The 27,800-nt window shown below is 40.5% G+C and overlaps 2 protein-coding genes across 11 annotated transcripts in view; one reads left to right on the forward strand and one right to left on the reverse strand.

Moving 5' to 3' along the window:
* Window positions 1-47: 47 nt before the first annotated feature.
* LOC102291965 (Krueppel-like factor 10) lies at window positions 48-2,471 on the reverse strand. 2 transcript variants are annotated; one of them, XM_014336104.2, is made up of 4 exons: window positions 2,342-2,471; window positions 1,704-1,850; window positions 624-1,485; window positions 48-457 (listed from the first exon to the last, which is right to left on the reverse strand). In XM_014336104.2, the coding sequence occupies exons 2-4, from the start codon at window positions 1,839-1,841 to the stop codon at window positions 261-263; spliced, it is 1,197 nt and encodes a 398-aa protein (XP_014191590.1). In that variant the 5' UTR covers window positions 1,842-1,850; window positions 2,342-2,471; the 3' UTR covers window positions 48-260. The 2 variants fall into 2 exon arrangements, with proteins under 2 accessions (XP_014191590.1, XP_005930199.1); XM_005930137.3 differs by having other exon boundaries at window positions 1,611-1,850.
* Window positions 2,472-8,715: 6,244 nt separating this feature from the next.
* The window catches only part of ubr5 (ubiquitin protein ligase E3 component n-recognin 5), a 31,461-nt gene continuing 12,376 nt past the window's right edge, over window positions 8,716-27,800 (forward strand). For 4 of the 9 annotated variants that reach the window (XM_005930142.3, XM_005930146.3, XM_005930148.3 and 1 more), the window contains exons 1-29: window positions 8,717-9,122; window positions 12,544-12,588; window positions 12,708-12,789; window positions 13,302-13,378; window positions 14,926-15,045; window positions 15,653-15,920; window positions 16,060-16,219; window positions 16,480-16,629; window positions 17,290-17,501; window positions 17,701-17,817; window positions 17,939-18,049; window positions 18,217-18,371; window positions 19,019-19,136; window positions 19,383-19,567; window positions 20,137-20,246; window positions 20,716-20,828; window positions 20,954-21,100; window positions 21,235-21,346; window positions 21,425-21,579; window positions 21,680-21,877; window positions 22,571-22,781; window positions 24,534-24,660; window positions 25,099-25,250; window positions 25,787-25,882; window positions 26,258-26,381; window positions 26,501-26,598; window positions 26,970-27,127; window positions 27,285-27,376; window positions 27,492-27,638. In XM_005930142.3, coding sequence (XP_005930204.1) covers window positions 9,061-9,122; window positions 12,544-12,588; window positions 12,708-12,789; window positions 13,302-13,378; window positions 14,926-15,045; window positions 15,653-15,920; window positions 16,060-16,219; window positions 16,480-16,629; window positions 17,290-17,501; window positions 17,701-17,817; window positions 17,939-18,049; window positions 18,217-18,371; window positions 19,019-19,136; window positions 19,383-19,567; window positions 20,137-20,246; window positions 20,716-20,828; window positions 20,954-21,100; window positions 21,235-21,346; window positions 21,425-21,579; window positions 21,680-21,877; window positions 22,571-22,781; window positions 24,534-24,660; window positions 25,099-25,250; window positions 25,787-25,882; window positions 26,258-26,381; window positions 26,501-26,598; window positions 26,970-27,127; window positions 27,285-27,376; window positions 27,492-27,638 — 3,902 coding nt within the window. In that variant the 5' untranslated portion in view covers window positions 8,717-9,060. Of the gene's footprint in view, window positions 9,123-12,543; window positions 12,589-12,707; window positions 12,790-13,301; window positions 13,379-14,925; window positions 15,046-15,652; window positions 15,921-16,059; window positions 16,220-16,479; window positions 16,630-17,289; window positions 17,502-17,700; window positions 17,818-17,938; window positions 18,050-18,216; window positions 18,372-19,018; window positions 19,137-19,382; window positions 19,568-20,136; window positions 20,247-20,715; window positions 20,829-20,953; window positions 21,101-21,234; window positions 21,347-21,424; window positions 21,580-21,679; window positions 21,878-22,570; window positions 22,782-24,533; window positions 24,661-25,098; window positions 25,251-25,786; window positions 25,883-26,257; window positions 26,382-26,500; window positions 26,599-26,969; window positions 27,128-27,284; window positions 27,377-27,491; window positions 27,639-27,800 lie in introns of all 9 variants that reach the window. The other 5 variants (XM_005930147.3, XM_014336106.2, XM_005930149.3 and 2 more) reach the window with 3 other exon arrangements.

The raw sequence follows: 27,800 nt of genomic DNA on the forward strand, positions 1-27,800 counted from the left end.
TTAAATACGTAACTACTCAGGTTATGCTAATGCAGTAGTTAAATGTAAACACTTTGATTACCTCGTTTATATTCAATTAGAATGATTACAGAACAGCAGTATAGCAAAGTTTAACAGTGTTGCACAATAGCCCTTTCATAAGGTGACGTAAAAAACATCTACAGTCTTGTGTGAGTCAGTCTCAACAGCGTAGCGCATGTCATTTGGTTTCACAGTGGGGTTTGTTATTGTTGCTGAAGACGATACTGCATGCAGGGAGTTCAGCAGCGTCCCCTCATCGCTGCCAGGTGTCTTCGGGCGTGCTTGGCAAGGTGGTCACTACGCATGAAGCGGCTGAGGCACATTGGGCAGGCAAACTTTTTTTCTCCTGTGTGGGTTCGGCGATGCCGGGACAGCTCATCGGAGCGAGCGAAACGCCTCTCACAACCCTCCCACTTGCATTTATAAGGTTTCTCACCTGTTGGATAGTGGAGGCAGGAATAAGGACTTTTCTGAACATACTCCAACGGGTAAAACATTTGCTATCATGACTAGAAGATCACACTTGTGCCATTTGCTTAAAAACTGCCATAGCATTCAAATATATATGCGTTATATTAACATTTAATTCATTTATCTCTTACCTGTGTGTGTCCTCATGTGGGCCTTGAGATGAGAGCTCTTGAAGTAAGTCTTGTTGCAGTTCTCACGGGGACAAACGTGATTGCGTGCGCGGGCCACCTCTGGCTGCTGTGGGACACATCTTTGCTCCGATAAGGTGCGATGAGGCGCCGGGGCAATGGCAGCGAACTTTGGTCCACCATTGGTCACCGGTGCTGGTTGAATGTAGACAGGAGGAACAGGCGGCTGAGGGACAAGGAGCATGACGGGACCCTTTGCCACCTGACCCCCTACAAGGAAGACCTGAGCAGAAGAAGCCGTTTGTCCTTCTTGTTTGTGCTGCAGCGGCGTGTGCACCATGGTGATTGCTGGCAGTAGGTGTTGCTGCTGACTGTGCGAGTTTGTGACAGCGTTCTGCACAACGGTGGCCAAAGAAGAGACAGGAACAATGTGGCAGTAGACAGGCACAGGCGAGACCAGAGCATCTCCAGCTGGGACAGACTGAGGCGTATTTTTATTTTCATCTAAGCCTAAAAGGCTTCCTGGGTTCTCTCTGGACTGAACAACATTTGGGGACGTCTCAGTGTAAGCTTGTGTTGTAACAGTCTCCTCAGAGTCTCTGCTATTCGGCTCATCTTTACAGTTCACATCAGTTTTAGAGTCCAGCATGTGAACCCGAACGACCTCTTCCTCCTTTGAGGAACGATTAAGGTTGGAGGAGCAGTGGAGGCCATCTGCAGTGTGACGGATCACACTGGTGCACTGGAAGCTCTGCTGAGCAGCGTGTTTGTGCAGAGACGTCGCTTCTGTAGGTCGGTGAGGCTTCAGAGCTGGACCTGGACAGGCCGTCACAAAGTGGGGCGGGCTGCATGGTGGTGTCATGCACTGAGAAGAAAAGTCACATTATCAAAGTCAGTAATAAAGTTTCTCTTCTGTCCCAATACATCTACATTTACTAGAATCACGCAGTTACATAGAAACCATTTCATTCCTAAACAAGGATCCCTTACAAACAGAGAGTCCTGCAGCACAGCAGAACTGGTGGTGACCTGGTCGTCCTCTGAGGAGTCTGAGGAGGGAGACAGAGGTCTGTAGTGCCTCACCCTGAAGTTTCGTGACTTCCAGTGCTTAGTCATGGACATCAGAGCCCGCACAGCTTCCATATCACCTGCACCCATGTCAGTTGGCTGGGATTCACCCTGGACGTCTGAGATGTTACAGTGATGCTCCTCAGACTTCATAGTGCAACTCTGGCAAAGACCAAATTAACTGTAATTTAAATTCATAACATTTCACGCAACGTAATCCAACAATGATAGCCTTCACTAAAAATAAATGAATACATCACCTACGATCAAATTTACACTATGACCATTATCTCAGGGCCTTAAAGATTTTGCCAAACAGCATGAGAGATAAGCATGATCAGCTGCTGCTCATCAGCGCGGTTGCCCTTTCACCTACTTTGCTGGGGGACAAAAGCAGCATGTGTGGTGGTTACAAAACAGACACACAACACCTACTGTAAGAACTCCTCCCTGCCCAGACCCGGATCACCACACACAAGCTGCACCCATAATCATACTCCTCAATAACTATTGATGAAGCCCACCAGACTGTCTGACTAATTAGCTGCTGACAACCACTTTATCAACGTGTTTCTACACGAACATTAAACACGTAAGAAGAAAAGAAAACACTATGCTAAACCGTAAATATGACGAAGCTAATATGTACTTACATATATGTATGAGTGCGTCAAGTGTTCAGGAAACAGGTTTAATCCCTAGACGCGCGTCCACAAGTCTCGTGCGAACAACTTAAGACCAGGCAAGTATGTTTCCTAATTTCCTCCACAGCCTCGTTTCCATTCATCGTTTCAAATGCGGTGGGGGAACAGATGGGCGTGGCCCGAAGCCGCGCCCAATGGGACGCAAAGGTGTGTTTTAGGGTAGACCAATGGTGCGGGGGCACCGTGCGTGATCAGGGGCTGAAGGCACCGTGGAGACTGCGTGGTACACAACAGCAAGGGAGTGTGAGAAAACCCCCACCCCCCAACCCACACACCCACCTTGCAAATAACTGGCGTTTTTAATGAGTAACTTTGCCCTGACGAGCAGACGCTCACCATCTGTCTTGGCTAATCATCACTATGACACTTGGAGTGAAGACAGTGAGAAAAGATGCTCATTATGAGATAGCAACAGGTAGGTAATTAATATAGCACTTGTTACTATTTAACAATCTTCAGATAAATCTATCTAAATGAAGCTACTATTTAATTAAAGTAGAGAGGCAGGGCCATGGATAAAGGGGGGGGACCTGTGGTGGAAATATTTCCTAATATATCTTCTTAATTCATCCATTAGTGGAAATTATGTGAACAAGTGCTTCAGACCCCCCCACCCCCTTTTTGTATAATACCCCCACCCCTTCACTGCAATTAACTAATCCTCCTTTACTTTTCAAAAGTGAAATAGCACCAAATAATTTCTACTATTATTCATTACCATTAATCTCATTCAGAGTTGCAACCAGACTACATTTTGTTAGTGCCAATGTTTTGTGTGTAAATCTCGTCCCCCACTTTGTTGCAAGGCAGCTGTGTTTTAATCATTTCACCTGACAGGAAGAAGGTTCAGATAATTTGGTGCTTAAAGCAACAACAATACATTTCACATATTTAAAGATACTAAATACTACCAGTGAATGATGTGAATAGGCTACATCTCTTGAGTAATTGAGTTTTTTATTTCTTCTCAAAATCTCCCCCAATATAGATATATATTAATGTGACTGGTGTTTAAATTAGCAGACCCTTGTCTTTTGTGGAAAGAGGTCAGCCAACAGGAGATGGGTTCAGCCACCCCTCTGGATTAGGTAAGTGTCAGCTGTCTAGACCTTCCTGCACAGCACAGAGAACCGGGACAAAAGGCTGGTTGTAGACACACAATGGGGAAATACACACACAGACACACAGCCCATTTGACTGTGTCTGGCATTGTTGGGATGTTCCTCAAAAGCATATTTGCTGGAACAGAATAAAAGTGTAACCATGCAATGCATAAAGATTTCATTTGTAACTTTATCAAGCTCCCTGAAACTTACATTCAGTGTCTCAGAACTAATAAAAAAATATGAATTAAGTATTTTCTGATCAGTAATCCAACTTGTGTTGGATTACTGATTGGATTAGTGCATTGCAACTGGCCAATCCGCAGCTCATAAATCTACATGAATCATGTTTGCATGTTGAGTTTATTGCATTATATTAGAAATGTATGATAAATGTGGTACTCTCTAAGGTGGGTGTACTTTGTGATTGACAAGCAGCTGCTGCATGAGCATGCAGTTTAATTCCACCTCATCCTTGGTTTGCAAAACAGCTCATCTTAAGTGAGAGGTTATGGCATAAAAGAGGATCCTGTGGCATTTGACCAATCATAGAATAGCTCTTTAGAGCAGAGCCTCACAACATGTGTATACAGTTGTGCAATGTGTTACGACCAGTGCTTCATTCATATTATGACCTGACCCCTAGATGGCAAGTAACAAATGGATAACTGGAGCTTGTTAGCAGGGGTGATTTCCACTTCGACTAGATTACCAAGGACTTGGGGTTCTCTTTAGCTGTTTCAGAAATGGATGTGTTGCTATGTCCAGAAAGAGACTACTCACTACATCTCTTTATTCACCAGCCATATACAATATATTGCCTTGTAAGCTGTGCAGAAATCTATGATTTGCTGTAGGTTGTGCACACAATTTGTGCAAAGTCCTTCACTGCTCAGCACCCTTCTTGAAATCTTTAATGGGCAGTTATTCGGAACCATTATAAAGTACTTTAATAGTCGCCGGTCAAATCAGGTGAAAACTGCTTAAAATAGTTTGAAGACTGTGCCCCAAATAAAGCACCATCTTATCTGTGCTGGTGTGGGATTTTCCTCATAGATTACATTTCAGGACTGGCTGAATGCTCTTTCTCTCTTTTTATATAGTTTTTTTTGGTTTGTGCAGGCAAGTGCACGTTAAGAGGTAGAGCTACATTCTGTCCTTCCCTAGTCCTGCAAAGATATGCTTCTGCCAGCACTAAGAGAAGTTATTTTAAACTCATACTCTTCAGCTATTGATCATGTTACCCCAGTCAGTAAAACATGGGCTGAAGTGATTGTGGGCTGACTGACAGCAGCTTGTCTGGGTTCACTGATGAAAACAGTCTAGTTTTAAGGTGTAACAACTAGAAAACCTCTGATTATACTGAGTAGGATATCTTGTCTCTGGTGTCTCTGTGTGTAATAAAACTTTATTCATTGAGTTAAATTTGCAGCCTAAAATGTGCACACTTTCTAAATCCTCAAACCTGCTAACCTTTCTCTGATGATAATGCAGTTTTCTGGCCCTGACTCTTTGTACCCATATTTAAGAACTCCAGGGGTCATTTAATAACCCAGTACCATCCTACCTAAAAATAGCTCTGGTTTGTTTGTCTACTCCCTTAAAAAAAGGTACAGGGTGTTTTTTTGGAGCAATGGCCTTGGTTTAAATAACCTCTGTGTTGAATTCAGTAAACACAGATAAAAGTTACGCTCTTCTCTCATCTGGTTGGTTGATGTGGTGCATACAAACTTGAAGAACAATGTATGATCGAATAATCTAGTGAAAATTTGCTCACTTACATATGCAGTAACATCCATGTGGGTAATTTTGAGTCAGATGGTTGCATTTCTCTTTGCTAGAGCTGAGTGGAAACTTGTGCTGTACTTTGCAGATAAAAGAGGAACCTGACTTGGGGCAGAAGTGCAAACTCTTATTTTCAGTTCCAGCTTTGAAGGGCGACTCTCCATGAGCTTATCAGAATGCATAAATATCCTGAAAAAACTCTGCAGCATTTTTGTGTTGACAAATAATCAGAAGAGCAGCGCAGGAAGGACAGCTGTCATCACTACAACTGTCTCACATTATTATCAAAGGTAAACCATGCCACCTACTGGTGAGATAAACTGCAGCTTTCGGGGGATTGTACGTGTTTAACCAAAATATGAGTAGGAAATCATTGTTTTGCATAGGCTGTTTTCATTTATTTATTTGTCTTTTAACAATGCAATTTTTTGGGAGGGGACAGGAAACACAAAATCTGTATTTCAGGAAATTGGAAAATTCTAATCTTATCATTTGCACCATGCACTGAACAGAGGCTCATTCACCCCTCCTCTCCCAAATGGCCATCTCTTGACTATAGCTCCTTTGCTCACATCCAGGACATGCATGGGTCAAGTTTTAAGCTCTGCTTAAACTAGAGTTTCCTTTTGACAATGTTATAATGGTAACCTTGTGCTTAAATTAGAGTCTTCTACTTTTTCTTTCTTTCAAACAACAGAAAATTATTTCCTTAACTCAACAGGGCTTAAATAGACTGGGAATACCGCACTAACACAGTTTTCTATGGGAGGGAGATCAGCTGTGCACAGACTCCCAGTGGTCTTCCATTTATAGAGCTCAGGTTTTAGGCGGTTCAGTTTGAAATATAAACCAGTGTAAGAATAGCAGCAATGATCTGAGGGTCATGATTTTTTGTTTCACTTTTTTTAACATCTGTTTCATCTCTGCTGCCACAAGGACAGATACGAGTATTGTGGCATGAGGAGAAGAAAAGTGGAGTTCCTGCTTTATACACTCAAAAATAAAATATGCCCAAAATGCTGACTTTAATTTGATATAATGTAAATCTTACAAGTGATTTTGTTACATAAGAGCAATGTACAAATGTTAATAGTACAATGACATTTACTTGATTGGTGTACATTCAGTTTATACCAAGCATATTTTTTCTTAATTATTAGATATTTAAAAAAATAAATAAACATTTGATTTTATATATTTCAGTTGCATTTTTTATCAACATTATTGCTATTAATGAATACATTTTTAATGTATATTTACTTTTACTTTATTATATAACAGACATTTCCCTGTAGTGAGATGGGTATTCTTATTAATTTTACTTAGATACTACTTAAATAAATACATATTAACTTATTTACTTACATTTGTCAGTTAATGAGCTCTTCATCTTTATTTTTAATTGAGTTCTTTCTTTTTTTAATTTAGGAGCTGTCTTGTTTTATAATCTTGCCCAGAATTAGGGATGAATAAAGTACATCTGATCTTTTATTACAAATAATGTTCATTATATGCCAAAATAATGGATTTATAGTAAGTGTTGGTTGGGGTTTTTTTTGTTTCTGTTGTTATTTTGGATATTTAGGTGTTATATAGCAAAAAAATGAAAAACCAAACACAGGATTAAATATACCTATTTCCAAATGGATTGAGAGTATAATCTGATTTTGTTTTTATCCCTGAGCAGAATTTATGAAGGTCTTAAAATGTAGTTTTGCATCTCAATATAATAATTATTCTTATTTTTAATTTAGTCATAATTTTACTTTAGTCATAACAGATTTATACTTTGCTATTATAAATCAAAATGCGTAATCTTTTTAAGAGGCCCCAAATAACCCAACAACAATCCCCATGTCGCCATATTGCAAGTACTTTTGAGTAATAAATAATTACTTATATAAAAAATTATAATTTTATTTTCAGATTTTGATGTTGCTCTTACTTTATCTGCAACAAATAATATTTGGTTTACCAGCTGACGCTAAATTAACAGGACAAATCACAATTTTAAACATTTTTCAGAAACATCAGCAGTCTGCAAAATTACTCTGACAACTGTAAGGTGGTTGGATGTATTGGGAGTACAGAGCAGTAGTGGACGGTTTTGTGGAGTGGTCTGGGAGGAATCATCTGCTTCCGAGAGATGGTGATGGAGTTTAGAAGGAAAAGGACAGCCACACAACCCAATCCTGGGACAAGACGTTGGTGTGGTGCCAGGGTGCAAGTATCTGGGGATCCACATAAACAACAGACTGAATTGGAAGACCAATAAAGAGGCCATATACAAAAGGGGATGATGAGGCTCTGTTTTCTTTCAGTGTCCACAGCAAATTGTTCGAGATATCAGTCTGTACTGGCAAGTGCAGTGTACTTTGGTGTGGCCGGCTGAAGGAGTAGCATCAGAGGTGGCATGGTAGCATCACCACTGAATAAAATGCAGACTGAATAAAATGATTAGAGAGGCTGGCTCTTTTGAAACTGTGGTGGTGAGGAGATCACTGAACAAACTATTATCAGTCTTAGGTAATCCTCGACTGCAGCACTTAACTAGACAGGAAGCAGAGGGGCTTCAAGGAGCTGATTCAGATACACACCTATTACAGAAACGGGAAATCTTTCACACCTCGTGCTATCACTCTATATAATACAGTTTATCTGTCTAGCAGAATGACATCTGATATTATTATTATTAGTATTATTATTATTTTGTTGTTTTTTCATCATCCTTTCATTTGATTTAACTCAAGGATGAAATTTTGCAAGTAGGGGCAAAGTATACTTCTTCATTAATATTTTATTATTCATAAATATTGTTTTACAAAGAGGCGAGCAAAAGCAAATCGCAAACAACATACAAGCAAAGAATTCAATGCAGTTACTAGTTACAGACACGCACAGAGGCCTGCGTAACCACACGTGTTCACAGGGAGAAAATAGCCACAGTACAGTGGACGGTAGCAAAGAATTCAAGTTGGGTAGCTTAAACGCTAAAGCTAATAGTGCTAGCTGTGAAACATTATTATAACAACAGCAGTCCAGTTCGTCGTGTTAGCATTTTAGGCTGACATTAATACATTTCTTACCACTGATTAGTTACCGTGTTATGCATTGTACATACCTTTTTTAACTGAATGGCTTTAGAAAGAATATTTTATCTATGATTAAACATTTTGACTTGGAAGCAGACAATAAAGCTAGATTATAATGACGCAATTTTAATAGAAAAAACTATACCGCTTGTAACTGCACAAAAGGCACAAATTTGTGCTGCTTCTTTTTCGTTGATATTCTATTTTAAAACCAATTGTCTCATCTTTTTCTATTCTATTGTTCCAGCTTTTAAAGAGGTAACCTCGCAAAATTTAACCCTTTCTTTGACCTTCATAGTGCTTTAGTGAACATATGAACACCTCGACTGCCTAACAGACAAAACATACTAAGATGCAATAGGTGCACTGGATTAGAACAAAGCCTTCGGAGTGTGGAAGTGCAACGCTTGGCTTTTTGTTACAGATGTCTTTCTTCTCGAGGCCAGCCCCATCCAATTTTTTTATTTCCTGTTTGTGCTAGAGGTCCAACCAGCGGAGCGAGTGCATGTGCACTAATCAACACACACAGAAGAAGCTGGTTAGAGTTAAGATGGCGGCATGTGGGTGAGGAGGCTGGGATCTAACTCGAGCTTTTTCGCCCTTAAAAGATTCCTATGAATCCTCATATATACAGTAATCGAAAGAGTACCCATTTCCACACGTCTCGGTGTGATTTTGGATTAGCCCAATGACATCTATACACTTCGTGGTTCACCCGTTGCCCGGGACCGAGGATCAGCTCAATGACAGGTATTTTGTTGCGGCCCGTAGAAAAAGAAGACTTGAAATCAATATTTATGTGCGGGCAGCATTGCTTAGTATTTGAGGTAATATTTGTGCTCGATGTTGACATTGTCATGTGAATATGTTCGGGTTTAAATTATTTAAATGACCCCCCCACTCGGGGGGTAAAACGAGGCCCGGCATTTTGAGGGATCCTTGTTAGCTTGCTGCTACCTAAACAGAGTCATTTGCTAACATGCTAACCTGTTAACTGGCTTTCAGTCGAATAGCTAACGCTAGCTGTCGGTTTCCTTGGTTCTCTGGATGGATTGGCTCTTAGTCAAAGTTCCGCGGTTGGGGGATGGGGTAAAGAGAGGGTATTAAAGGTTGTAAAACACAGCTTTGTACACGAAAAAGATTTTCAATTTTTTACTGTTACCATATACGCTCTTTGACAAGTGTCATTGTTTGCTTTGCGAGCGTCTTGTTGATTTACCGTGATCTATGCAGCGGCTAACGTCAGCTTACCGATAGCTAGCTGCTAGTGCTAGCAACCTAGTTAATTCGCTACCACGCTCTTAAGAAAGCCAAATATTTGCATTTCAGGGCGTTTGTGGAAGGCTCTTCTTTTTCTTCACGCTTCATTAAGATTTAATTACTAACATCATTTGAAATTTTGTCACCGCTTGTCTGCTTTTAGCATTGCGCACTGAGATAAATATCTAAAATATGCAGCGAAGTACTGTTAGCACCATCGCATTCAAATTAATCTTGTTATTGACTTTAATAAGGTGGCAAACCAAGGCTTTTAAAGTTTACGGTCTGTGCTGGATTCTAAATTGCCCTGAGTGCTCACACGCGACATTTTAAGTCTTTTCACTGTTGCCTTAATACAATGTGGCACTGCACAGTGTATTTGGCCACATACTACATTGTTGCTTGGAACAAAGTGCTGTTATGCATCACTCTGACTTTATGGATTTTTAGTTCTGGACTGAAGCGGTCGCTTATCGGTGGGTTTAGCGAGGGTGTCCAGGAGATTGTTTACGACCCTTTTTTTGGCAGAACATGCGATTTATGATAAAACTATTTATAACACCCATTGAGACTTAACTGATTAATGAGCTGCTCTACTTAAAGACAAAGAGGTCAAGAAGTCAAAGTGTTTTTAGAATGACCTTGAGATTAAATACTGGTTATGGGCACGGGAGGATTTAAACATCCTCTGTTGGTTGATGTACGGTCCAAATCTGCGGGGATCAGCTTTGGGCTGATTGACAGGAAAGCGCAGTTTGCTCTTGATGGTCAGAGGCACCGCTGAAACATCTTGATTGTATGGACTATTCCTTCCTTAAAAGAGGTCAGGCTTTTTCGATCCCCAGGCATGCATGTCATTGCATGCTGCTGTCACCATGTGGTGCTATGCCCCCCTCTCTCTCTCTCTCTCTCTCTCTCTCTCTCTCTCTCTCTCTCTCTCTCTTCTCCCTCTCTCTTCTCCATGAACTTGCAGTTGTCAAAGCAGAGAAGTGCTTCTATCTGACATAAAAAGGCTTAGTCCATCTTGCCTAGCATGAATATCTGGTCAGATTTCTTTGTTTGACCTGAGGTTTGCTTGCACACATTCATTTAGGACAGTGAAATGGCATTCCCCTGTAGTGAGATGGATATTTTATGTGGGGGTTTTTTCTGCTGCGGTGAAACAGTTTTAAATGGCTCATTGAAGGGAATAGACTTGTCTGTGCTAGGGTACTACCATTTGTTTGATGGGAAGGGTAGTGAATGGCTGACCTGGATGCTTTGTGAGTCATTTTCTCTTACTTTTTTGCAGTGTTAGGAGTGAGGCATGAGCTTCTGTGCATGATGCATGCATGATGTTCTGTGTCTGATGAGAATTCTGCCTGTTCTGTTGTTATGTCCCAGTGGTTTAGAGGCATTGGATGTAATTTAAAAATATTTCCTGTTTATATTCTACCTTACATTTGATTGCTTTCTAAAGGGCGGAATTAGATTGCATATTTACTGGCATTTTCTGACATTCTGCATAGGCTGTGCATCTATTTTAGTATACAATTCTTTTTTTTGTATGTCTAAGTAGTGAGATTTATGTGATTTTGTATGTTTGGCCTTGACAGTAACATGTACATTGTGATGCTTTTTGTTTTTCTCACATCTTGGAGTTTGCATTTTGAGTTAGGTCACTCATCACATCACCAGTGATCTTTTGCACTTAAGAGTTCAGGAAACTGTGCAATCCAGACCTCGTGTGTGCTGAAGCATGATTGGATAACTGCATTTCCTTGAGTGTGTGAGGTGCAAATGGGTTTCATGACATGGGACACTTCTTCATAAAAGAGACTGATAGTCTAAATTAAGTATGGAAGTTGATGTCTAATTTCTTTCTTTCTTTTTCTGTGCTGATTTTTAGTGGACTGCAGAAGCACAGAGTTAGGCTGCCTATTTCAGAAAGTTTACAGCAATCCTTGAATTTTTTTTTTTTTTTTAACCAATTAAAACGATTATTTTGGACTGGCAAGACAGACAACTGCTTTTCATTGTGTCAGTGGAAGATTTTTATTTTATTTTTTATTGTCAGGTGGTTCTGGGGGGGGAAAAAAATCAGTATCTGTTTTCTATTTGGACCATTTCAGTTTCTCGTTGACACCATGTAGGGCTAAGCATGTGATATTTTCATACCATCCTCACATTGTTCTTACTAGAATTGCAGATAGAAGATTCAGTTGCCTGCAGACAGCTGGATGGTGGTCATGACTCATCTTAAATGTCAATATAGGCAATCTTACAGCACATTTGTCAGGATTGTCAAGTGGAAAAGGGACCAAAAATAGTTTACTTTACACTTGGGGGCAACTCAAAGCAAAGCTTGAAAGAGCTGTTATAATTTATTTTATATTTTCTTTAAACTGCTTTGTGTCTATTTGATAAAAGGCATGAACCAGTGAAAATCAATGAAGTGTAATTTTTTCCACATTGCCAGTAATGGTGGGTTGTGGATTCATAACCTTTGAACTATATTGTACATTAAAAACTGACTGAGGCCCAGTTTTCCAGGCGTGAATTAAGCTTAGTCCCAGACCATAAACTTATTTTTTTAATGAAGGTTATTGAATTTTCTTTTAGCCTGGGACTAGACTTAAACCATGTCTGGGAACTTGCTGCAAGGTATTTCAAATGCATACTACAACTCTGGCTTGTGCCTCTGACTGATATCTTCCTATGGATCGTCCTTCTTAGAGGAAACTTTGGAGCCTAACAAAGAGCCTTTTAGCTACAGTTAAACAAAAATCAACATATATAAACAGTAACTCATGTTACAGCATTTCTCTCAGTATGCTTTTTTGACTCTCACACAGGAACCTGTATTGAGGTCTTAAATTGGTCTGGGTGATATGTTAATGTAGTTTGTTTTTGTTTTTTGTTTTTTTCTCAGACTCCGTGAAGTCTCAGAGAAGCTCAACAAGTATAGTTATAACAGGTGAGTGTGTATCTGCGTTGTATTTTTAGGTGGTTTTATTCAGTGTGATCACTTATTGCAAACATTATTTTGCTTGCTGTCCTGTGTTGGGTCACTTTTTTCTTTTTCCTTTAATGCAGTCATCCACACCTTAGTCTGCTGGAGCAGGCCACCCTAAAACAGTGTGTTGTCGGTCCAAATCATGCCGGATTTCTCCTTGAGGTAATGCTATAAGTCATCAAATCAAACAGCTGCTGATCTGCTGCCAGGTCACAGTTATCAGATGCCCTCTGACTTTGCTGTACAACATGAGATAATATGCTTCAATAGATGTAGATATGGACTAGGTTTTTTTTTAAAATATGTTGTTAATATTCGTCATAATTCTGCAGTTGGTGCAGCTCAGTTTGAACACTCCAGTGAAGAATCATTAGTTAGTTGACCTCAGTTTGTATATTGCAAGTGGGTGAAAGATGCTTAGCTGAAGTGTTGAGTGTGTTTATTCATGTCAAGCTGATGCCACATTATGATGATGTTGAATTATAGATTATAAATGAGTTGGTATGGTGTAGTTAACATGCTAATTAACTATCTTAGAAAAATAGTTTAAAGAAAATACTGTATTTTACTCAGTTTTGTTTTCATTTCCTAATGTAATAAATTAATGTAAATGTATTTGTTTTCCCTTTTTGATTAATGTAATACATTAAAAGTCACTGTTGCGACTCTTTCAGGATGGACGTGTATGCAGAATCAGCTTTGCTGTCCAGCCGGATCGCCTGGAGCTCAACAAGCCGGATGGCAGCGATGGGTGAGAGACTTGTTTATGATGGGATCTATCCCAGGAAACCTTTTTAGCTTTTAGCTTTGGCACTGAATTGGAAAACAGATTGCTTGTGGAGACGTCTCATTCAAGATGCAGCGAATATGCTCAGGCTCATGGATCTTGGTTGCTGTAATGTGAATTCTAGTCAATACTTATGCCCTTTTTGGCGAGTATAACACATTTGGACATGGTTTCATTTCTAGCATATTACTGTGGTATTGTCTGTTTCAACAAAGATTAGCTCCAAAGTCTTAAATCTATAGCTGTAAACATGTATTTCTATACATTATCTTACCTAAACTACTGTTTGAATATCAGATGCTCTTGTTTTAGTTTAATTCAAATCAAATCTTCTCAGTATAGCTCTGTCTTAGGAATTTTTTTTTGTACCTCGAATATAAAAAGAAAAAGCTTTTTTTTTTTTTTTTTTTTTTTCTTGACACCGATAGACTAAAAACATAGCAGCCCTAAAATTGTTTTGTAAGGTTCTGAAAGCCAGTTCCCTTTTTGGCTGAGCAAGTGTGTGCCATTTGCCACAACTCCTTTTTTTTTTTTTTTTTTTGTATGTTTCTATAAAAATACCTTTTCACTAGCTGCTTTGTTTCTCGTTGGCTATGAACATGTATTTTGGTGAGTGTCTCATTGATAGTTGTTGATGTCCTGCCAGCAGAACAACATCCAACAGTGATTTCATATACTAGCTGTTCAATATGCATGCGAGTTGGGCAGTAAGAGACTAAGGAGCCCTCTGCTCCAGATTTTGCTGTAGAGCATATGTTTCGTTCCCTGCCACAGACTTGCAGAACAACAGGACATGTCTTAGCTATTCATTTAGCACTATTGTGGGTTGTTGGGAAGCCCGACGAAAAGAGCCTTGACAAGTTGTCTTTGGGAAGTTTGTCAGCATACTCAACAAACACATTTGTGTGGTTTTGAATTGTAATGGATTGTGTCAGTTTGTTGACTGGTGGATTGAATTTGTTGTTTGCTTTTATTATATCTGAATCATTTGACTTTCCTTTTCTGTATTGCATTTCCTTCTGTAACAGTGTAGTAATACCTGATTATGTTTCGTTAAAAGGGTTTTTTTTCTTTCATTCAAAAGACAAATTATACAAATGTATAACACATCACTTAGGAATATTGCAGCAAACTACTTTTGTTTAGACTCATACATTATTCAATTATTAGGAGAAAGCACTCGCAGCCCCAAAACCCAAGAACTTTTAAAAATGGAAAGTCTTGATGGAGGAATGAGTTGCAGCCAATTCTGATTCCCAAGGGTGTTGCCATGCTAGTCTCCAAAATACCCCCTCCTGTTTCATAGTTTAATAATAAAATGAATCCTGAACCAAGGGGTGTAAATTAACTAATACCTGGGGTAAATTTACTTTGTTAACCCAGGTTATAAAGGTTAAAAAAAAAAAAATTATATATATATATAAGCGAGAGGATTTTTTTGGTTTGTTTGTTTTTTCGTCCTTTTGGGACATCTGTAGGTTTGTAACTGATCTCCCATCTTTTGTTTCCAGTTCAAAGTTGAGCAGTGGTTCAGGGACAGGAAGGAGCTCCAGGCCAGGCAGGACCAGTGATCCACCCTGGTTCCTGTCTGGTTCTGACACACTGGGCAGACTGGCAGGCAACACCCTTGGGTAAGTTCTGGCAGGGCTGACAGTCGAATGGTCCTGTGAAAGCTCAGTGTATAGAGCTTAACAGTGGCTCAGCAGTGAGTTAGTGGTGTTTTCCTTGCTTTTTTTTCACTGCCACACATTCTGGTGAGAACTTTTTAGGGTGTTGTAAAATGTAAATAAATGTATCCCCAGCGGACGCATCAAAAAGCATCAGCTTTTTTATCCTTGTGGTTTTCTTACTGCTTTTCATATTGGTGACCACTGGAGAACCACTTGCTACTACAAAATATTGTTGTTGTAAGACCTTAATACAATTCAATGCCTAGGAAAAATGGTTCGAACATCCCAAATAAAAAAATCTATTACTTCCTCTTGGAGGAAATTAATCTGTGTATATGCTATTATTCTACAATGAAATTTTTTTCTTTCACTTAGCCTAATTAAATGAGGAAAAGGGGCACCAGTTTAATCAGAATTTTGTGGGGTTTTTTTTTTTTTTTAAGTCTTGCTGATTCCATCTCAGTGTGGACTAGCCCGTCTCTGCTGTCACAAAGACCAAATTCCTTTGTAGTCAGATGGTGCGTTTTTGCAGTTGTGTCTGATTGTGGCTTTAAACTGTATGTAACAGGAGTCGCTGGAGCTCTGGTGTAAATGGAGGCAGTGGTGGAGGTGGAAGTGGAGGAGGAGCAGGAGGAGGTGGAGCAGGAGGTGGAAGCAGTGGAGGAGGAGGCGGAGGAGGCGGAGGCACATCGGGTAGGTCGTCAACAGCAGCTCGCGACTCCCGTCGACAGACCAGGGTCATCCGTACAGGAAGAGACCGAGGCTCAGGACTTCTGAGTAGCCAGCCTCAGCCTGTCATACCTGCTTCTGTCATCCCCGAAGAACTCATTACTCAGGTACAGCACGCTCAGCCTTTACACAGACCCTTCCTCTTAAGAATGTTTTTGTAGCCTCTTTTAATCCTGTCTTTACAGTAATTAACAGTGATATTCATGAGAAATGTTTTTTACTTTTGTGTCCTTGTACATTCCCCAGGCCCAGGTAGTTCTTCAAGGGAAATCCAGGAGTGTGATCATTAGGGAGCTCCAGAGAACCAACCTAGATGTCAACCTCGCCGTAAATAACCTGCTGAGCCGGGATGATGAAGATGGAGATGATGGCGATGACACTGCCAGCGAGTCTTACCTCCCTGGAGGTTTGTCACACAAATCGCAAACGGCTCATATGTAATGATGTTGTTTTGCAAAATGACTACTCTTTAACACTGAAACAGTGTACTTTTAATTTGAGTGCAGCACATTAAGATATAAGTAGGCTTTTGGCAAAAAGTTTTGCTGTTTTAAATTCTGATCATTGTAAATTGAAATTGTTTTACCATAATCATAAAAAAAGATTTGAGGGGTTTTATGATTCTGTCTTAAAATTTGAAATTTTATGTGTGCTTCCCTTGTACAGAGGATCTGATGTCCCTGTTGGATGCAGATATCCATTCAGCCCATCCCAGCGTCATCATTGATGCTGATGCCATGTTCTCTGAGGACATTAGCTACTTTGGCTATCCCTCTTTTAGACGCTCGTCACTGTCTCGCCTGGGATCCTCCAGAGGTAACTCAACAACTCTCTTCTGACTAGTGATGGGAAGGCAGGGTGTTCTAAAGGCTTTGGTGGCAGCACTGGTGATGGCTTTTGTTCATCTGGGGATGGCTTTATAAGGGAATACTACTGAAAAGCTGGAAATCAAGGCGACTGTGGGTGTAATGCCAAATACTGCACTTACAGTTAACCACCGTTCAGGTGTTTCTGTAAAGCTTGTGAAAGCGAAATGGTTCTCGTGGTCTACAGTGTACGTTTCCCTTTAGTTTGTTTAGCTGAGTTTATATTATGAATGTTTGGTGTTTTATGCTGCATGGCTGTAGTACATACTGTGAGCTCTCTGAGAAAGGCCCGCTAGGCCCACCTGTCCTAACAAGGACCCTTCAAGGGTCTATTTAAAACCCTCCCTAGCCCACTTTTAGCCCATATGCATGCTTTCTTTCTGTCTATCCACTTCCTCTTCTGTCTCGCATTTTAATGAGCGTACAATGTGACTCACCACAGTATAATTTAGATTCCCACTCAATCTCAAGTATTGAAATTGATTGATTTTTCATTATAGTGATTCTAAAGAATCTATCTTTCTCTCTCTATTCTTAAAACGATGTTGACGGGTCTTTCCCAGAGAGTGGCTTACTTCTATCCCACTGGTGTGACCTTATTGCATACCAGTTCTCCTTCTTCCCTTAGAGCGTGACTCAGAGCTGTTGCGTGAACGTGAGTCTGTATTGAGGTTACGTGAGCGTCGGTGGCTCGACGGGGCCTCTTTTGACACGGAGCGCGGTTCCACCAGCCGTGAGGGGGAACAAAGTCTTGACAAGAAGAGTATCCCTGTGCAGAGCCCCGTTTCCCTGGGAGAGGAGCTCCAGTGGTGGCCTGACAAGGTAAGAAAAGCACAGAAGACTGTTCAGAGATTGTCTTTTTAAAACAAACAAACAGGAAGTTGCGTCATTATTGCAAGGCAAGTGGAGATTTCACCTGTTTCCTTTGTTCGTCTGGTGTCTGTGCATCATGATTGGAGTTGAGTTGGATTGAAGTTTTTCTTGATCCTACATTTGCTGAAATCTTCAATTTCCTTTCTAGGATGGTGTGAAGTTTGTGAGCATTGGAGCAATGTTCTCAGAGCTGGTAGCTGTGAGCTCCAAAGGAGAGCTGTATCAGTGGAAGTGGAGTGAATCCGAACCCTACAGGAATCCACAGGTGATGAATTCAACCCGTGTTACTGGAAGAAAAACTAAAATCTAGTGAAATAAGATATATATGTATCTTTTATTGTAGCAACAGCTTATAATCACTAACTTCCTGGTATTTGTCACATCAGAATCCTGCTATTCATCACCCACGTATATCCTTCCTGGGGCTGGCTAATGAGAAGATTACCTTACTGTCTGCCAATAGCATCAGGGCCACTGTAGCTACAGAGACCAACAAGGTAGGTTTTTAATTGTTTTTCTTTACATTAGAACAAGGTTGTTTGTGCAGCCTTGAGACAGTTATTGCTGTTTGTTTGTTTTTTTTAATTGTTCATGAACTATTCTAACAATTGACATTTATTTAATCATCTGTTCATTAGCTGATGTTTGTATGGATGTCATGCAGGTGGCAACCTGGGTGGACGAAACACTGAGCACCGTAGCCTCAAAGCTAGAGCACAGTGCACAGGCTTTCCCTGAGCTGCAGGGGGAACGCATGGTGTCGCTGCATTGCTGTGCACTCTACACATGTGCACAGCTGGAGAATAGCCTCTACTGGTGGTGAGAAGAAAATGTTGTTTTTCTGTGAAGTTATATTGATTTCTAGTTGTTTACGGGAAATGGCAACATTGGCTTGAAAGGGCCCCCATAACATTGTCGTACCACTCAGTTTGTCATACGAGCCAGGACTGTTCATTACGAGCAGAACAATAGGTTAACTCAAGAATTGTCCGCGTTAGTTGTAGCACTTGCTGTCTACGTGCCATAACATTACTAAGTGCTACCAGTGATGCATGTATTATTATTTTTTCCAGCTTTTGTGTCTGAAAATTGTACACCTTGTGTTCCCTGTTCATATAGTTTGATTGAAATGATTTTTTTCTGTGCTAACCCCCCCACCCCACAAAAACGAAAAAGCTAAAGAGATATTTTTAAAATGTCAAAAGATCCTGAAAATTTGTACATCAACTGCAGTAACCTCTGTCTTATGGCAAAACACACAATGGAGACAAACTGTGTGACTCCTAAAGGAGTCACACAGTTTGGTAATCTTGGTACAATGCAAAGATTACCAAGTGATGTCACAGTCGGCATGAGAGCATTGCATATTGTATCATAGGAAAAGTGTAGATGTCAGTGAAGTGTTTTGCTTTTTGTTTTTATTTGTTTGTTTTTGTTTTAAGTTTACTGCTTCCATCTCTCTGCAGGGGTGTTGTGCCTTTCAGTCAAAGGAAGAAGATGCTTGAAAAGGCCAGAGCCAAGAACAAAAAGCCAAAATCCAGTGCTGGCATCTCCTCAATACCCAACATCACTGTGGGAACACAGGTAGGCAGAAACTTGTTTTGTTTTTGTTTTTGTTTGTATGTTGTTGGGTTGTTTTTTTTGTTTTGTTTTTTTTTTAATCTTTTTTGTTTTGAGGAGATTTTATTTCATTATTATTATTATTATTATTATTATTATTATTATTATGGAAAATGGGGACCAAGTTCATCCTCAGTTAATTTGCCATCTCAAACTTTACCTGTAATAAACACTGGGCACCGATCAAGTTACAAGTTTCTTTTTCCTTAGGTGTGTTTGAGAAACAATCCCCTTTACCATGCCGGTGCAGTGGCCTTTTCTGTCAGTGCTGGAATTCCCAAAGTGGGTGTCCTCTTGGAGTCTGTCTGGAACATGAACGACAGCTGCAGGTTCCAGCTGCGCTCACCAGAGAGCCTGAAGAACATGGAGAAGACCACTAAGACCCAGGAAATCAAGTCGGTTTCATTTTTATTTAGCAGAAAGCTTTTACATGTTTGGATGTGAATAGTGTTTCAGCAGATGGTTTGTTATGTATCTGTGAAGACGTCGTTGGTAACTGCCTGGAAAAGGACACATACTTAGTTCAGTAAGCCAATGATGGGTCTACCATATGCTAGTTTTGAAAGTTACCAAGCAGGTAGTCATGGTAGCTGTGCAGTAAGCTCATCATTAGACAATTCTTGGCATCTTTCTAAGCAAAATTTGCTATTAAAATGAAGTCAAATTGGGGGGAAAGGACTTGGTAGGTGATTGGGTGAATTCTATCTTATGTACTGTTGCACCTGAAAGTATGCTCTTGGTGCAGCTTTGTTAGCCAGTAGTTTGTCAGGATAGTAATAGACCTGAATTAACTGCCAGCCACAGGTGTGTAGCTTGAAGCCTGGCAAGATGGATTCTATCTTGATCATAAGATTTTCATTCTGTGTCAATAGACATAAGTGAAATACACATGCCGTTGCAGAGAGTAGTATGCTCAGAAAAACAGCAGGAAAATGAATCAATTTGTCTTGGTCTCCTCTCATAGGACTGAAAGCAAGCCAGAGCTGGTGAAGACTGAAATGGGTCCTCCTCCCTCCCCAGCATCTACTTGCAGTGATACCTCTTCCATTGCTAGCAGTGCCTCTCTGCCCTACAGTATGTAATCTTGTCTCATACCATCTCTCTCTTTAACTATTTGCTGTATCAACAACATCCAAGGCTTGACTTTCCTATCTCCCAGGCACAGAACCAATTTCTTCCTCTCTCTGTGCTCTCATTAGTCCCTTTGACTTTGAAACAGATGGTGCACACGGTTTTATCAGCAACTTTTTTCCCCCGCCTGTTTTCCTGTGACGGAAATGTGGCCAACTCGCACTATATACTGTGGCATATCTGGTTGCCTTCTTACAACTGCTTATCACATGAACCATGTGGCAAACTGTCAGTTTTAATTACTTTTCACAAGTACACACTAAAGCTTCACCTTTTTGTTTGTTTGTTTTTCTGTTCTTTTGTACTGTGCAGGCCTATTTCGAAGTATTTTTCTGAGCTGCTTATAGTACCTTAATGTAAATGATATACAATGATAAAACGACTAAAATTAAATGTGCTGTCCCGCTTGTAGAGCGAAGACGCTCCACACCAGCTCCCAAAGAGGAAGAAAAGGTCAATGAGGAGCAGTGGCCTCTTAGAGAGGTAGTCTTTGTGGAAGATGTTAAAAATGTTCCTGTGGGAAAGGTAAGTGCATCTGAAGCAAATATTTGAATACAGAGAAGGTCAAACTTTGATTTTTTTTTTTGGACTCTTGCTTTTCCTTAACTGCATCTCAGTTTAACAATTTATTACTTTTATTTATGCCGTAGGTGCTTAAAGTCGATGGCGCATATGTTGCTGTCAAGTTTCCTGGGACATCAAGCAGCATGAGCAACCAGAGCACTGCCGCTCCCCCTGATTCAGACCCGTCATCACTGTTGCAGGACTGTAGGCTCCTCAGAATAGATGAGCTACAGGTATTAACTGATTCAACACAGCTTGTTTTCATTCCAGTAAATGAAACTTAATTTCAGTCACTGAGTTATGTATCTGACTGATGATCTACAGATATTTTGGTTCACTGACTTTGTCATCTCCATCTGCTTGACAGGTGGTTAAAACTGGTGGCACTCCAAAAGTTCCAGACTGTTTTCAGCGAACACCTAAAAAGCTCTGTATCCCAGAAAAGGCTGAGATTCTGGCTGTAAATGTTGACTCCAAAGGTGAGTTTTTTCTGAAGAGTTCTATAGAGTTCTTTATCTGCAATATCTCCTGACCTTAATCATCTCGTCATCTTCTAGGAGTCCACGCAGTGCTGAAAACTGGTAACTGGGTAAGGTACTGCATTTTTGACCTGGCCACAGGCAAAGCTGAGCAGGAGAATAACTTCCCTACTAGTAACCTGGCCTTCCTCGGGCAGAATGAGCGCAATGTGGCTATCTTTACTGCAGGACAGGTCAGACAGGCTATTGAGGACCAGCATGTTTTCACTACACGTTGTACAAATATTTACCCAATGCTCCACTTTAAATGTTTAATATTTAATTTTTATCAAGGAGTCTCCCATCATCCTCCGAGATGGAAATGGCACAATCTACCCTATGGCCAAAGACTGCATGGGTGGAATTCGAGATCCTGATTGGTTGGACCTGCCACCTATAAACAGCCTGGGAATGGGGGTGCACTCTCTGGCCAATCTCCCTTCAAACTCCACCATTAAAAAGAAAGCTGCTATTATTATTATGGCTATCGAGGTAAACGCAACCTTTATTAATTCATTCATAGAAAACAAAAAAAACTAAAGCTTCAAGCAGCGATGAGATTCCCATCGGACCCTGGCGTACGTCAGAGCATGCTGCGGTCAAGCTTTGCTGAACGTTTCCAATTGTCACTCTGATGTATGTCATTCATTATGTGTGAATGAGAGGAAATCAAATTTTCATGACGAATGGTCGAATCACAGACAACACCTGCAACCAAAGCTCAAAAGCGCTGCGATTTAATATGGCCCAGTTCTGTAGTTTAGATGGACACAATATAAAGTTGATCTGATAAAATCCCTGTGAGGAGTTTGCAAAATTACAACGCCTGGAAATTGCAAAATTGCCATTTTAAATTCAAAATGGTGGACTTCCTGTTGGGGTCCCATTTACCTTTTTTTTTTTTCTCTCCATTTTGGCATTTTACACGTGTTTACCAAATTTTGTTTTAAAATACTCTGATTTTCATTTTGTGTGCAAAATGTCATGAGTTTTTGAGTATGTTAAACCCCTCAAAAAGCCTGAATAAACTTTAGTGCTCGGGTGCTAATAACATTAACATGTACTTGACCAAGTAGAACAAGTCAATGTGATCAGTGTTGCTCTGTGCCCCTGCTCTCCTCCTTTATAGAAGACCAGAATGCTATGTAGATTATAACGAGTACTCACAAGTTATTTCACTTTCAGAAGCAGACGCTAATGCAGCATGTGCTGCGCTGCGACTATGAGGCGTGTCGGCAGTACCTGGTCAACCTTGAGCAGGCCTTCCTGTTAGATCAGGGCAGCCAAGCCCTCGGAGCACTTTTGGGTCATCGATGTGATGGAAACCGCAACATCCTCCACGCTGCCGTCTCAGTCTGCTTCCCCGTTAGTAACAAGGAGACCAAAGAAGAGGAAGGTAAGCGGGTGTGTGTGGTTGTGGACTGTGTGGACAAAAAAGTCTTTTAGGATCGATCAGATTCTCCCCTGCCAATTTGGAACTGTTAGAAATACAATAGCAAGGTGACTTTTCACTCGAACGCTCACATTAATATCAATAATAGGGACTTTAAGTAGTAAAAATAGAAATGGAGTTGGAAATGCCCGAAAAGTCATGGCAATACTTTACCTCAAAAGAATGAATGGCCACACCTGCCATTTGCAGTGATTTACGCCTTTTATGTTCTTTGGAAGTAGCCTGCAAATGTCCAGAAAGTTTCCTCTGCCATCTGCTGTGACCATCTTTCAACCTCAGTTAATGTAGTAGAATAGGAAAAGTGAGGCTGATAGGAAATTAAAAACTTGCCAGATGTAAAGACTTTAACCCCTGTGGTGACTCTTAAAACAATATGTAACATGTAATCCAACATGCAACTGCAGGCAGTTTCCATGCATTAAAAAACACGCTGTACGTTCATGAACGATCCTCAATCATGCAGTTTCTATATACAAATACACAGAGTAAGGAACAGTATTTTTTTTAATGAAGCAAGTATTTTAATCCATCAACATATAGATGTTATGAATCTTCAAAGTGTCATCAAGACTGAACCAGTCATCTAGGAGGATACGTTAATGCTGCTAATGATGATGCAATCTGTGAAAATCAGATTTGTATTTGGCATTTGAACACTGCCGTAGTATTCCAGTTAGGGCTGCACGATTAATCGTTAGAAAATCGCAATCTCGATTCATACTTATGTGCGATCTCATTTCCAAATGACAACGATTTTTTAAAAAAAAAGGGAAAAAAAAGACGACGACGATTTTACCGCATTTTGATCCGGGACGTAATCTGCATGAAAACAAGCGCTCACTCTTCCTGCTCAACAAATGACAAGGGCGGAGCCTTATACCATGTGATACAGAAGCTGTGCCGTGTGATGCTAAAATTAGCAGGGGAAAAACAACGGAGAGCACGTCAGGGATGACGAGAAAGTGACAGGAGAAAATCCGTCCCGGTCAAACACCAATAACGGGAACCTTATACAGCGCTTCCCTACACTCGTCGAACTCCCGCAGGCACAAAGAAATTACGGAGGCTATCACTTATCACCTGACCAAAGATATGGCCCCATCAACACTGTGCAAAACGAGGGATTTAGGAAAATGATCAACACCCTAGACAAACGCTACACAGTGCCGTCCCACAACTATTTTTCTATTGTTGCACTACCTGCTCTAAACACGCAGCGTCGAGCAACGGTGGAGATGGAATTTCAAGCAGTACAACATTTTGCGGCAACAACAAAACGTGAGACATTTGTTGTTTTTATGTTTATTTATTGTTTTTATGTTCAGTCTCAACTGTTACGAAGTTGATGTGCAGTTAATAAGTGCAATAAATATTTATACTGGAAAAGAAAATCGTGAGAGAATCGTGATCTCAATTCTAAGCAACAAAAATCGTGATTCTCATTTTATGCAAAATCGTGCAGCCCTAATTCCAGTAATGGCAAAATGTTGTTTCCTTGTCATAATTTGTAAGTTCTAGTTAAAGCTTTCCTCTGAGTTGCCTTTGTCGATCACATGTGTATATATTTAAAAATGGTGCGATTTTGATGGTAGTTTGTTTCCACACCGTTTTAGCTCAGCTCAGAATCGTCTCACTTTAAATGCTGCTTTCAGCTAATTCCTTTCCACGCTCAGTGACCATGTTATTTCATTTCAGAAGCTGAAAGGTCAGAGAGGAACACATTTGCAGAACGTCTGTCTGCTGTGGAGGCGATTGCCAATGCCATCTCTGTGGTCTCAAGCAATAGCTCTGGAAATAGGACCGGCTCCTCCAGCAGCAGAGGGTAAATGAGCTCCACAGAATGTATAACAAAAAAAAATGCCCTACAGCATAGGTGTCAAACTCTGGCCCTCAGCCTAATTACATTTGGCCCGCGAAGCCATACCAAACTATTAGAGCTGGCCTACTGGTATTATACAGCTAATATATATTTTGTTTAGTATTAAGCTTTGCTTGTTCCATATTCAGTTTTCCAGCAAAACTTATTTGAGTCCATAAGAAAAGATTCATTCTTATATCTGGAGGAAGATTTTTTTTTTTTCAATAAATATTAATGTTAGCCCGCGACTTTGTTCCAGTTTTGAATTTTGGCCCACTGTATATTTGAGTTTGACACCCCTGCCCTACAGCAAAGAATTTTTTTGGCTGTCCATTTTGGCAGTACCACCGAAACAGGATCTAAGTTATTGACTCGTTTGTCTTTGGGGGGGATTGTCACTAGCCTTCGTCTTAGGGAGATGATGCGGAGGTCTTTAAGAGCAGCAGGTCTTGGTCGACATGAATCTGGCCCATCATCCAGTGACCATCAGGATCCTGTGTCCCCACCCATTGCTCCACCAAGTTGGGTTCCTGACCCTCCACCCATGGACCCTGGTGAGTGCATCTGAAAAAAATGGTAGAGTTAGATTATTTTTATGTGGTGTTTAAAGTGAACAAAGAAAACTAAATTAAATGCATCTTTATTTCTGACACAACCATTCTCCAGCAACACATCGGATTTGATTTTTTTTTTTCAATGTAATGTAAAACACACAGTGGTAGCCATTTGTAGAATATTGCAGAAGTTATTTTGCTGTTTAATTTACAGTCATCATTTTTGAGATTTCCAAATAAATAGATTTCTGACTCATTGTGTGGGCGTTTTTCATTATTTTAGCAACTATGGAGTTCTTGATGGTCTATTCACTTGTACTTGTAGAAATCCACCCAGACCAGTGTAATGTCTTTTTTTTTGTTTTTACCATAGTTGTTAATCAGTGAGGTAGTTTTGCACCACCTTACTGGAAAGTGGAGCCTTAAAATTTAAGTGCCCTCCCTTCCTTTTATAGAATTACAGTAACAACTGTCTTTTGATTTTCATAATCCTGATGTTATTAAAAATACAAACTGTGTTTGTTTTTCATGAAAAGATGGAGACATCGACTTCATTTTAGCACCAGCTGTGGGTTCACTCACCACTGCTTCCACTGGTAGCAGCCAGGGACCGAGCACCTCCACAATACCAGGTGCATACCTTCTTTATCACGTGCCTCTTTTCCACTAAAGCAGTTTGGTCAATTTAAAAAGAAAACCTTTTGACACTTGGAAAACCAAGTCTTTGCCGGAAATTCTTGTGTAGCAGTGGAGCCAACACTTTGGTAACTTAGAAACTTAGAAACCTATAACATGCTGTGTCAGGGTGTTTGGAGGAACGGGGATAAACTCACATTGTGACCGCCTAACAAAAAAGGACGGCACAACAGTAGCACCCGCCTAATTCAAACCAGAAGAACGATTGTATCAATGAGAACTATAAATAAATCATATAAATACATTTCCAGCTCTATGCTTAAATCTTGTAACGCCTACTGACTAACTGTATGTGTTTTCCATATGAGCAGGGCCGTCCACTGAGCCTTCTGTGGTTGAGTCTAAAGACAGGAAGGCCAATGCCCACCTTATCCTTAAGCTGATGTGTGACAGCGTTGTTCTGAGGCCACACTTACGGGAGCTGCTCTCTGCAAAGTAAGAGTCTTTATTACTGCATTAAAATTGACTGAAAATCTGCTTATTTCTCCCCTGCTATCGTTTGCTCAGGTGCTCTCCTGGAAGTGCTCATGCATATTGTTGCCTTTGTTTGACAGGGATGCCCGAGGAATGACCCCGTTCATGCTAGCTGTCAGTGGGAGAGCTTACCCAGCAGCTATCACAGTGCTTGAGGCTGCACAGAAAATGGCCAAGGGTGAGTTAACAAGCTGGCTGAGAACTGGTTCGCTGGAAACCTTTGTGTTAAAGTGTCTAAATTCAAGAACATGTATTGCATTAACATCTTCACACTAAGCGAACGGAGCAGGCATGGAGACATTTGCACTAATATTGTGTTACCAACCAGCTGCCATCTCTGAACAGTTTCTGGGAAAGCAGCAGAGTTTTTAGTACATCTGATATCATTGTAAGTGGTTAGGTAATAGCTGGAACATTGGAGGTTATCCATGAGTTATGTGAACCCTGACCTATTTTGGTGCCCTGCTTCCAGCAGCTAACTGAAGTGTTATAAGTGGCATTCCCGTGTTTCCATGGTTTTTTGTTGTTCCCCAAATGTCTTGAACACAGTTGGTGACCTGGGTATCACAGAGAAGGAGGATGCTGATTCGGTGTTCATGGAAATGATTTGCCCCTCGGGTACAAACCCAGATGATTCTCCCCTGTATGTTCTCTGCTGCAACGACACCTGCAGTTTTACATGGACTGGAGCTGAGCACATTAACCAGGTCAGCCTGTGACAATCCCATTACACTAAAATGTACTCGCTAGAAGAAGTGTTGTGTGTCTGGAAAGTAAGCGGTCTACTTTTAGAATGGCCAAACTCTTTTGCGAATATATTTCTATAGATGTTGACATTTTTCATGACACTTGCATTGTATTTAGGATATCTTTGAGTGTCGAACATGTGGCTTGCTGGAGTCCCTCTGCTGTTGCACTGAATGTGCAAGGGTGTGTCACAAAGGACATGACTGCAAGTAAGTCCTAGTTTTCAGTGTGGGCTTTTTCACTCCTTGCTAATGCTCGTCTCTCTTACCATTGTTACCAGCTCTTGAAACTAAGTCACTAGACTTTGTATATCCTCTTTCCCAGGTTGAAAAGGACTTCACCTACAGCGTATTGTGACTGTTGGGAGAAATGCAAGTGTAAAACGCTCATAGCTGGTCAGAAGGCAGCTCGCCTGGATCTGTTGTACAGGCTACTCACCACCACAAACCTGGTTACAACACCAAACAGCAGGTGAGCCTGTGAACTCTGCCCCAGGCTTTAATTTGTCTGCTTCATATAGAAGTGCTTCTTGTTCTTTATAGTTGGCAAATGAATTTAGAATTTAACTTGCCACTCTGCTAAAGCTCCATTGTGTTACATAAGTGAGCAGAGGTGGTAGGTCTGTCTGACTTG

Source organism: Haplochromis burtoni, unplaced genomic scaffold, assembly GCF_018398535.1.
Source record: "Haplochromis burtoni strain Fernald_Lab_line unplaced genomic scaffold, NCSU_Asbu1 Contig_130, whole genome shotgun sequence".
Taxonomy (NCBI): Eukaryota; Metazoa; Chordata; class Actinopteri; order Cichliformes; family Cichlidae; genus Haplochromis; species Haplochromis burtoni.

Coding starts and splice junctions, on each gene's coding strand:
- LOC102291965 (XM_005930137.3), bottom strand. CDS start 1,841: ATGAAGTCTGAGGAGCATCACTGTAACATCTCAGACGTCCAGGGTGAA. Junction 1,486..1,610: donor TGCTGCAGGACTCTCTGTTT/GTAAGGGATCCT, acceptor TTTTCTTCTCAG/TGCATGACACCACCATGCAG. Junction 458..623: donor CCACATGAGGACACACACAG/GTAAGAGATAAA, acceptor ACTATCCAACAG/GTGAGAAACCTTATAAATGC.